Raw genomic sequence first — 12,061 nt, 5'->3', positions numbered from 1 at the left:
TCTAGGTAGTGTGGCTACAGATATATCGGCTTGAACGTGTGTGGAGAAACCATTTCAAGTCTATTATTGCAGCTACGCAGACCAAAACATCATTTTTTCTGCGAGTAGGGTGTACAGTAATACAAAACAAGAGGCAAATATACGCTGACTTCATAGTTTTGTGGCTGTGGCGAACATTTGCTTCTAGTTGCATGTGTGTGTGTGTGTATAGTTCCTTTTGTATACAGTGGTACCTCGGGTTACATACGCTTCAGGTTACATAAGCTTCAGGTTACAGACTCTGCTAACTCAGAAATAGTGTTTCAGGTTAAGAACTTTGCTTCAAGATGAGAACAGAAATCATGCTCCGGCAGTGCAGCAGCAGCAGGAGGCCCCATTAGCTAAAGTGGTCCTTCAGGTTAAGAAGAGTTTCAGGTTAAGTACGGACCTCTGGGACGAATTAAGTACTTAACCCAAGGTACCACTGTATAAACCATGCTCAAATCGATGCACAGGTTCAAAATCCCATAGAAACACTAACAGCGAACTGAAATATTAAAAACTTAAATTAAAAAAGGGGGAGATTGGAGAGCACAATACTTACACCCTAAATGGTTGGGACCAAAATACTTCCAGGAATAGAAGGGGTTTCACTATGGCAAATGAGGTATTGACCCACCAATTTCAGTGTGCCCTCAGTAAGCACCAGGCTGTCTTTTTCTTACTTGCAACCAGTCAGAGGATGGCTCTGCCTGTTACTGGCTGTGGTGCCACCCACTGCTGAGCTTCCTGCCTCCCATCCTGCCAGCCCAAATGGGCACCAGTCATCACTAGCTCTAACTCTATGAGCCTGTCTGCCTACAGAGGACTTTTGAGGAGCTCTGCTTGATTCCCCAGTGTGGTGTAGTGGTTAAGAGCAATAGACTTGTAATCTGGTGAACTGGGTTCGCGTCTCCGCTCCTCCACATGCAGCTGCTGGGTGACCTTGGACCAGTCACACTTCTCTGAAGTCTCTCAGCCCCACTCACCTCACAGAGTGTTTGTTGTGGGGGAGGAAGGGGAAGGTGAATGTTAGCTGCTTCAAGACTCCTTCGGGTAGTGATAAAGCGGGATATCAAATCCAAAATCCTCCTCCTCTTCTTCCCCCAATTTGTCTGCCATACATGTTGTTGGGGGGGATTCAGGAAAAGGCCGTCTCTGTGGCAGCACCCAGTTGATTGCACTCTCTTTCCCAAGAGAGCCGTCTGTGTTGGTATTTTGCACAAAGTGAATTTTGTATGTGTGTGCGTGGTGGCAAGCCTTTCTGGTTACTGAATGCTAAAAATTTATCTTTAAAATAAAACTTGCTCTTTCTGTAAGCTTGCATCTCTGTATGTGTGTGCTATAAATAAAATTTATTATTATTATTATTATTATTATTATTATTATTATTATTATTATTAAATTCTGATGGTGTTCACCACCCTGGGCATCCTGGAGACGAACTGGGGAAGCGGGATATAAATATTTTTGTGTGCATTAAATGCATTATGAAGAAAGAATAACTACCATACCATCTTAGAGAAGTCCCGACTTTGTGCCTAGCACCAGCAATGGGACATGGTCCAAGGTCACATTCAAAGAATTATAAATGCTAAGTGTTACTTAGTGCTTTCAAGTGTTCAAAGAGATTCAGATAGGTTATATAATCCTTACGCATCACTAAGCGACACCAGTTCTTAAAGAACAGGAAGCAGCATATTAGAGATGCTCCGTAAGGTGCGCAGGACAAAGGCTCTTGCGGGCTTTCAAGGCAGCCCCTTGAATTGGGCTGAGAAACTAAGGAGGAGCTAGTGCAGGCAAGGAAGACTTGGAATACTAATGAATTGGAAGTCTGTTGCTGCTCTTGAGCAACCAGCCTAGATATCTGAGTAGGAGAGGGAGAAGTGCAACTGCCCCCCCCCAGCCCACCAATAAAAGCATTTTATATTCATAAATATTTATTATCAATTTAAAGGCGTAATTTGCTGAGAAGTTACCGATCTGCCTGCTCCAAATGGTCGTGCTTTTCCACAACGAAACTCTCCTTTTTCTGTTCTTCGGTTCCCAGTTTGCCTGTTATCATCTCAGCTGAAAGTGAGTGGCACAGAGTGAGGCTCGGCAGCCGACGTGAGATGGGGGGTGGGGGTGGGGCAGCCACTGGACACTCTCCCTGTCTGATGTGAAACTGAGTAATCATTGAATTTTGCACTCAGTTGCTTTCCATTCTTTGGAATGTTTGTTCCTCTGAGCGGTGATTCATACTTGACAGTGCCCATTGCAGTGTGTGTAAAGCTCCCCTACTATTTAGCTGACATTAAAAATGCTCACCACTGAATCTATAAATAGTTCCTAGAATGCAAACGGGGATTTTTTTAGAAGGTCCACCAAGAAGCAGTTTTTCATTTTCTCCAACCCAGCATTAGCTTGCTCTTGTGTAATAACTGTATACCTTAGCACCTGAATGTTCATCTGTATTATGCGCAGATGTTTTCTTTTTCCTTTCAATCTGGTAATAAAACAATTTCCCTCAGTAGCACCTTGTTGTGCCACTTTGCCTGGGTATGTTAAGTTCTAAACCAAAATAAATTTAGGTATTAAGGATAAACAGGTCCTGGCTGGCATTTCATGTTTGTATCTTACACTTCAGCACGCAAGCTGGCACCCAGGGTGTTCTGTACTGTCTGAAATGGTGTTAAATTAGTCTTTGAATTCCTAAAAATTTCCCTCGCTGCTTTTGGTCTCACGCTTCAGAGTATCTGTACTCCCTTAGGATTAGCTTGAGGTTCAGTTAGCAGATCTTACTCTGGATGTTTCCCATTGCTGGTTGTTTACTATACAGTGGTACCTCGGGTTAAGTACTTGATTCCTTCCGGAGGTCCGTACTTAACCTGAAACTGTTCTTAACCTGAAGCACCACTTTAGCTAATGGGGCCTCCTGCTGCTGCCATGCCGCCGGAGCCCGATTTCTGTTCTTATCCTGAAGCAAAGTTCTTAACCTGAGGTACTATTTCTGGGTTAGCGGAGTCTGTAACCTGAAGCATCTGTAACCTGAAGCGTATGTAACCCGAGGTACCACTGTATGTGGATGCACTGGGTAGTTAAAAGTTGCATGCACTGGGTAGTTAAAAGTTTATTATTACTTAATTTTCTTAGTGCTTTTATGACACATGGAATTCCAGAGAACAACACATTAAAAAAGAGAGAGCAGGTCTCTGCCAAAAAGAACTAACAATCAGTAGTGCAGGAAGCAGAGGGAGGGAAGCAATAGAAGGAATGTGGGCTTTAAAAAAATGTATCTATAAAGGCTTTAATCAGTGTTTTTTCAGTTGATGTGCACTGGAGCGCAGTTCCGGCACCTCTCTGGCAGGCGCCATTGCGGGCCAGCGCTCCCCACCCACTTCTTGCCTTTACATACTTCTGAGAAGCTCAAAACGGACATTTCAAGTCAAAATGCAAGTCTACACTTTGTTAAGTTCTATGACTCCACTTTGAGGGACGCAGGTGGCGCTATGGGTTAAACCACAGAGCCTAGGATCAGAAGGTCACGGTTCGAATCCCCGCGACGGGCTGAGCTCCTGTTGTTCAGTCCCTGCTCCTGCCATCCTAGCAGTTCAAAAGCATGTCAAAGTGCAAGTAGATAAATAGGTACCGCTCCGGCAGGAAGGTAAACAGTGTTTTCATGTGCTGCTCTTGTTCTCCAGAAATGGCTTAGTCATGCTGGCCACATGACCCAGAAGCTGTACGCCGCCTCCCTCGGCCAATAAAGCGAGATGAGCGCCGCAACCCCAGAATTGGCCATGACTGGACCTAATGGCCAGGGGTCCCTTTACCTTTACCTTATGACTCCACCTAGCTCCTAGCCACATTTGGTCAAGCTATGGGGTAGAGCAAATTTGTATTTCCTTTTCTTCATTCTGTCTCCTGTGTAGCAGTGGTGAGTTTTAATCTTTCCGGCCAGGCCTCTACCATTGCACATGTCTTCTTCTTTTTTGGCGATCACTCATAGCCCAGAAAGATTGTCTTCCATAAACACGGTTTTAACAATGAGTCCGTAAGTGACTGTGGAGGCCAATTCTGGATCCACACATCCTTCCACAGTGGGGACATAGGTTTCCGGGCAGGAGTTGATCAAGGTGAGGGTTTGCCAAGTGTGCCTTCCTCTTAGCATGTTTTTTCCTTTTGTCCTGAGTTTGAGCATCTTCAAAGTCTACGACACCTTTGGTAAAGGCTGTTCTCCAACTGGAGCACTCACAGGCCAGCGTTTCCCAGTTGTCGGTGTTTATATACATTTTAAAAGATTTGTCTTGAGAAAGTCTTTAAACCTCTTTTGTTGACCACCAGCATTACGCTTTCCATTTTTAAGTTCGGAATAGAGTAGTTGCTTTGGAAGACGATAATCAGGCATGCAAACAACACAAGCAGTTGATGTTGAAGAATCATTGCTTTGACACTGGTGATCTTTGCTTCTTCCAGTACACTAGCATTAGTTTGCCTGTCTTCCCAAGTGATATGAAATTTTTTCAAGAGACACCATTGATGGAATCTTTCGAGGAGTTGGAGATGGCGTTTATAAGTGGTCCATGTTTCACAAGCATACAGTAAGGCTGGTAGTACAATAGTTTTGTAAACAAGCACTTTGGTTTCCCTGAGAATGTCCTGGTGCTCAAACACTCTGCACTTCAATTGGGAGAAAGCTGCACTTGCTGAGCTCAGGCGATGCTGAATTTTGGAATCAATGTTGGCCCTTGTGTCAAGATAACTGCCCAGGTAGGAAAAGTGATTGACACTCTTCAACGTTACACCATTGAGTTGGATTTGTGGCACTGCAGAGGGATTGTTTTGTCCTTGTTGGTGCCGCACTTTGTTTTTGTTTTTTTTGGATGTTGAGTGATAGGCTTCTGTGAAGATATTTAGAATGGTTTGGAAGTCATCCTCTGAGTGTGCACACACTACATTGTCATCAGCATATTGAAGCTCTATGATGGAAATTATGGTAACTTACTCTTTGTTTCCAGTCTACTCCAGTTAAAGAGCTTTCCATCTGTTGATCTATGATTTCTGCCCTGGTGGGGAGCTTCCCTTTGACAATGTGTAGGATCATGGCAATGAAAACAATTAATAGAGTTGGGGCGATAACGCAACCCTGCTTAACACTTGCTCCCACTGTGAATGGTTCACTTTGAGAGCCACTGTTATCTGCAATTGTTTCTATCATATTATCATGGAGGAACTGAAGGATATTCACAAATTTATCTGGGCAGCCAATTTTCAGAAGGACAGTCCACAGGGCATTACGATTTACAGTGTCAAAGGCCTTAGTCAGGTTGATAAATGCCATATACAGGGGATGGTTTTGCTCTCTGCATTTTTCTTGAATCTGTCAAGCAGTGAAAATCATGTCCACTGTCCCCCTAGAAAGTCAAAAACCATTTTGGGATTCAGGAAGGGTAGCCTCAGATATAGTTAGGAGACGGTTTGCTAAGATCCTTACAAGAATTTTGCAGGCCGCAGTTAATAAAGAGATGCCTCTATAGTTTCCACAATCCATTCTATCACCTTTTTTTAAAAAAAGGTTGATAATTTTGGCATCCCTAAAGTCTGCTGGGATCTCCTCTCTCTCCCAGATTTTTTCGATGAGCTTGTGAAGTTGTTGTGTCAATTCATTTCTGCCCATTTTGAAGACTTCGGCAGGTATCCCATCAGGTCTGCTGGCTTTGAATCAAACAAAAGCAATCTGATGGATTTCCAATGACAGTTGAAGCATTAATTCTGTGTGTTTTGGCATGTTAGCTTGACCACTGATACAAGATCTTCAGGTGTGTAAAAGAGAACCCATCAATGCAAAAGCTTTACACACATGGAACCAAATGCCCTGCAATAAGCAATAAGTTTACAACAAGGACATCCAAGCCAGATGTTCAGTGAGTCCAGAATGGCCTTGCAGGTGAGGTAGGGAGGCCTGGCCCATAGGTCAGAGGTTTGTCAACCCTGTGCTAAGCGAATAGAGTCATGTTCAGAAAAGCTGTCATTCCAACAGGAAGATGTGGGGACTTTCAGGAGTTGATTTCAAGCAGCTGCACAATCTTGCTGACTTATGAATTAAAAATGGAAAGTCAGAAAAAAAGAGATAGAAGGTGAAGACTTTTGAACTAGAAAATTGCAGGAGCTGATTGAGGTGACTGTGATCCTAACATAGCTTGTATATTGCTGCTTTGTTGGGAAAAGCTTCTCGTGATTCCTGCATTCATCTTCTTCCGAACTGAACTCTTAGGTGTAATTTACAAACTGTGAAGTGAGGTTATTTTACATGCTTTTGTTCTGTGTTCAGTTAGCAGCTTGAAACCTCCATATCGGGCCAATGGGAAATAATAATTTCACTTTTCTCATTGTTTATGCTTCCTTTCTGCATTTTGACACTAGGTGACATTTGCGCACACAACAATGTTAGGCACAAGGCAAATGCGCTTTACCTTTCAACAAAATCTTCACAATGTTGTCACATTGTGCCTGCTAGGCTGCAAGAATTGTTTAAAAGAGCTCAATAAACCCAACAGCCTGGACGTTTGAAGGCTTCGAAATATATGGAACTTCTTCCTCTTTGGTGTAGCCAAAGAGAATAACCATGAGGGACGAATCAACAATGAAACTAATGAAGGTTAAGCTTCAGGGCCGCTAATCCTGGTGGGGCCCCAGAAGCACCTTTAGTCCACACCGTGACCCAATTAGAGTCACATGACTCAATCTGAGTTGTATATATTTGTTGTATATATTTCAACCATCCCAAAGTTTGAGAGTCAGTAGCACAGATGTTGTAAAGGTGTGCTGATCTGCCGTGGAACAAGCCTATTGCAGAAGATAATAGTGGCTACCCAGACCCAAAGCTGTCAACTTACAGATTTGAAAATAAGGGACCAGCAGCCTCGAAAATAAGGGATCAGCAGCCAAAATAAGGGATTTTCCGAGCACAGGTATGTTCAACTTCTGAGCCCCTCCAAGCCAAAGGCAGAAAGCCCAGCCAACAGCCAAACGAAGCCTCAAGCAGTGGTTCCCACAGCGCAGCAACCCGGCAAAGGGGATGCAGCAAGGAAAACCACCGTCACCTCTCTGCTGGGAAGCGCTGAGCAAAGGCTAGTCCCCAGGCAATGCGGCCGATTTGATCGGCACAAGGCATGCAAGCTCCACCTCCCCAGTCGTTCTTAGACTCCTTATTGGGTGAGCAACACAGCCAAGCAACACAGTTGGAGCCTCCCTCCTCCCTGGCCGGCAGGGAGGGAGGGAGAGGAGCTGCTTCTTTTGAAACCCGGGAAATTTAAGGGACATCATCAATAAGGGACAGCAGCGGGACACAGCGCTGGGATAAGGGACTTTCCTGCCAAATAAGGGATGGTTGACAGCTATGCCCAGACCTCATTGCTGGTTGTGAAAAGGCTTCCATGATGGTTCAAGCTTCAGGGCCCCCAAAATGTAGGTCCATCACTGATAGCATTGAGATTCCTGCATTAGGCGTTTATGTTGTGAACTGCCCTGAATCTATAGATGAAGGGGTGTGTATGTATTCTAGCTAACCAACCAACCAACCAACCAACCAACCAACCAACCAACCAACAAAATAAAAATAAATATTGTATATGCCTGAGGTCTTTTTAAAGATACACAGTTTTGCAGCAGAACCCATCTATATTATTATCCCTGTCCACCTTCTAAAGTCATAATAACATAAGAAAAGCTCTGATAGATTGGACCAAAAGTTGCCACCATGATACTATTTTGAACCTGGAGAGAGCATGGTGGAGGTTCTCACCTCCCTAGCTAAACAATTCCTTCCAATCACAGACTTGCTTAAGTGTAAGTCTGTATGCCTTTCAGGGGGGTTGAAGTAATAAATGTGTTATGCATAATAGTTTAAGGGGACAGAAGGATGTGCTCAAACAACACCAATAGATTGTGCCTTTCAAATAAACCTATTTGAGACAAAATAGCTTCTGGAGGCAGCAAAGAATGTCAGCCAGTATGCTGATTTTTTAAAAAATCTAATAAGGATAAATTGTTTTGTAGAAATATTATGCACACTGTTGCTATTTCGTTTGCTATAATCGTTTGAAAAACTAAAATGGGGCATAGGGTATTAAGAGGCTATAATGGACAATAGATGCTGGTGACTTGTTTTCCAGCTCAGTATGTGAACATGCTGGCTATGTAACTTGGCTTAATAAACCATAACTTGGCTTATTAAGACAAAATATGTATGAGCATTTTGACTGCACGCACGGCCACTTTGCTCCTTCCTTTGCTGTGAACTGATTAGCCTGGACATTAATTGTGGTCAAGGATGTTAAACTCAAATGACTTGGAGGGCAACTCCACCACCCCCCCCGAATGCTTGGGAACCACAGTATTCTCATAAATAAATGCAGGTCCTACCATCTGAACACAATGCATTCCCAGGAAATAATTTGTTAAGTGAGCATTCACATAATGTGTTGATGAGCCATTATTTCTTATGGGAACGTTTCTAATCCATGAGCTCTCTTCCTGTAGCCAATTAGCAAAAGAGAGGCAGAGGAAAAATCTGATTTTGTCTAATGTCTCCTGATCCCTGATTTGTCTGAATTATCCTGCTTGGTGATTTGTCCGAATCTTTCTCCGCACTCCTTCTCTCCATGGTTTTTGCCTTAAAATGGCAGCCCCTAGCCAGCAAAGCACAAAAAATTAAGGAAGTGGGCAAACTCTGGCAGTTTGGATATCTGAATCAGCCATGTGAGCAGCAAGGTTTCGGCATAATTTGTGTTTGGATAAGTGAGTTTTCGCATAATGAGCAGGTGGATAGTGGGACCTGTGTGTATTCTGAGTGAGGTGTGGTAGGATTGCATTGGGAATTCTAACTTCTTTATGATTTCTATTTCTCGGGTAGTTAGTTGGATCACACTCTGGATAGGTTCACATGCAGGAATGAACTCTGTGCCCACACCTTTACCCTGTCCTCCTCCCTCTACACTTCCTTATCAATTGATTACTTCCTGATTGTTGGTAAACCAGTTTGCCATTGCATCCAAGCTGGCAAACTATGGCATGTACCTACGTTGCAGAATGGGACTGTAAAATAGTATTTGATCTTACGGTGTTACACTGATTTGCAAAGCAAGCACAAACCATAGTTTGCCATCTTGGATGTAACTGCAAAATATGGTCTGTGGCAAATGGCATGGTCTGCAGCAGATGGAGCACAAAAGTGAAAGATGGATAGGGAGTTTGAACTAGGCAGCAACTGAGTATAGGGTTTGCTCCTCTGGTGTCAAACCATGGTTTGGTGTTATATGTGAACTGAGTCTTTGCGAATGCAGTTGTATATTTCCCATTAACCCAATTTGAAACATAGTTTGAAGGTCCAGACCACTTTTCTCTATATAAAAAAAGAGCTTTATCCAGATCTTCATGTGCATGTATTTTCTTGCCCATGTCAATCTGAGACAATGCATTACAAAAGCATTTCTGAATTGTACCAGTGTACTTACGTAAGTCAAGAGATGGCATGAAAATCAACATTATGCAAGAATTTCCAAGTTCAGCAGGCTTGGTTGGAAGAACATGCTGCCTGCGCATTTTTCTCCGATTAGTCAAATGAATCGTCAAAGTGACAATTGCATAAGATGTGGCTTTTTTTTTTTGCAAGTACAATCTTTCCTGCTTTTAAACCTGAAACATTCCAATTTTCCTTGCTCACTTCCTTTTTATATATATTAGGTCCTGTAACCGAAGTCAAAACAGATATCTATGTCACCAGTTTTGGACCTGTTTCTGATGTAGAGATGGTAGGTATCACTCGCTTTTTTTTAATTTTGTAGGGCTGAGGTGGCGGTGAGGAAATGAACCCCAGTAATGAGTGAACGACTAATTCAGATGCCTTTGTGCACTACTGTCAATCATGCAAAGTAGGGAAGATTAGCAGCAGCCTAATTTTCAGGCTATTTTTAGATGTGGCAGCCCTGATTCTGGTCCTCCCATGCAGGCTGGATTTAGACCAATGTGTGTGAGTTTTTTTGGTTTTTGTTTAAATCACTTTCAGCAGATTTACACCAGCTATGGAAATGATATAGCTAGTTCTTTGGAGAATAGTCACCTCAATATAACCTTGTTGGATTTGAAGGACAACAATGGCAGGAACAGAGGCATTAGATACTGGCATTAAAGACTTAGTCTGAGCCATGGAAGTCTGAAGTCTATGAACTGTACATATTAAGCAAAAGAGGTGCATTTCCCTGAGTTGCCTCATTTTGCACAATTTATACTACTCCTTTAAGTCACAGGGAGGGGCAAGAAGCTAATGCAGAGCTATAAGGCTGTGCCCACAGTTACTAGAAATCTTATTAATCTTCTGATGTTTCATCAGGTATTGCTTGTTCTCATTCCAACAGTAAGGACTATAAATCCTCCCAATAGATAAACAAATACAGCGGTACCTTGGTTCTCAAACTTAATCCATTCCGGAAGTCCATTCCAAAACCAAAGCATTCCAAAACCAAGGAGCGCTTTCCCATAGAAAGTAATGCAAAATGGATTAATCCGTTCCAGACTTTTAAAAACAACCCTAAAACAGTAATTTGACATGAATTTTGCTGTCTAATGAGACCATTGATCCATAAAATGAAATCAATAATCAATGTACTGTACTATAAAATAAATAACAAAGTATTGTAGATGATAAAAATTAAAATTAAAATTTGTTCTTACCTGCACTGATGATAGTCATTGTTTGGAGGGGGGGGGGCTTTTATCCATTTCCACAGTCACACAATCAATCAATCAATCAATCAATGAGTAGATGAACTGCGTTCCACACAGTCACAAAAACAAATTAACTGAAAAAGCCTCAAAAACAAAAAACGCAAAATAAATAGCAAAAACAAAAGCACCAAACTTAATCCATTCCGGAAGTCCTTTTTGACTTCCAAAATGTTCGAAAACCAAGGCGCAGCTTCTGATTGGTGCAGACGCCACAGAAACAACAGCTGACAGCTTCATTGGACGCTCAGCTTCCACAAAACATTCGAAAACTGGAATACTTACTTCTGGGTTTTCGGTGTTTGGAACCAAGGTGTTTGAGTACCAAGGCGTTTGAGAACCAAGGTACCACTGTAAGTGCAAGCTGAGGTTCTCAGGTAGTTGAGTTTCACACCCAGTTCCATCTTCCACACATTTTCTCTCCTCCTGCTTGGAAGTCACAGCAAATGCATAGTCGTGACTCTAGTCTATGCCTTGCTCTTGCTCAATCCGTGCATCTTCTAGTGCATGTTTTTCAAGTGCCCAGTGATTTCACAATTGGTTCGCTAAGGTTTCAGACCTAGTCACATTTATTTGGGACTTGATTTCAGCTGAAAACATCAGCTTCGTGTGCATATCCTTTTCCATATGGACTTGCCCTCTCTGCTGAGGTTTGTACGCATTTTCTCTGGAGCCTCTTTGCTCTAGATGTCCATGTGACCTTTGCAGTTCACATAGGGTTCTGCATTAAGCCATATACATGCACCTATAGATCTTTATCTACACACGCACACATTTTTTAGTCCTGTGAACACATTTATGAAGGCCATTGGAAAGATGCGTGTACATAAGTGGTGTCCAAATAAAGGGCTGCATGATAATTTTGTGACATGCTACTTCCCATTTGGATCATCCCATCTGTGTTTTATTTGTTGAAATTAGATAATATTCCTTTGATTTTGGCTGATATAATTAATCATGTGGCCCACTGCATATTTTAATTTGTCCATCTGTTTAAAAAAAATAGCGTGGACATGAAAACCATTAACATATGTTAATGAATTAATCATTCTGTTTCCAGTTCTGTGCTAGAGTACAAGTTTAATTGCGTGCTTCTTGCCATTCTATTAGATTATAGTAATTATTTTTGATTGATTTAATATGTATAGCAATTTATTTATATGACTAATGTGGAAAATTAAAGTATTAAAGGAGTACATAGTTCTGTTTAATTGATAGAAATGTGTTTAGGGAGTTTACAGTTACCAGTGACTAATTTGTCCTTGAGGGATATTCATAGAAA

General features: G+C 42.1%; 1 protein-coding gene across 1 annotated transcript in view; it reads left to right on the top strand.

The window, feature by feature from the left end:
• Positions 1-12,061, top strand: part of GABRA4 (gamma-aminobutyric acid type A receptor subunit alpha4) — a 75,588-nt gene that overhangs the window by 24,166 nt on the left and 39,361 nt on the right. The window contains exon 3 of the mRNA XM_081924533.1: positions 9,742-9,809. Coding sequence (XP_081780659.1) covers positions 9,742-9,809 — 68 coding nt within the window. The remainder of the gene's footprint in view (positions 1-9,741; positions 9,810-12,061) is intronic.

This window comes from Podarcis melisellensis (genome assembly GCF_964234715.1).
Source record: "Podarcis melisellensis genome assembly, chromosome: 9".
Taxonomy (NCBI): domain Eukaryota; kingdom Metazoa; phylum Chordata; class Lepidosauria; order Squamata; family Lacertidae; genus Podarcis; species Podarcis melisellensis.
Note: the sequence above shows the minus strand (reverse complement) of the source record. Positions and strands in the feature narration are given on the sequence as shown.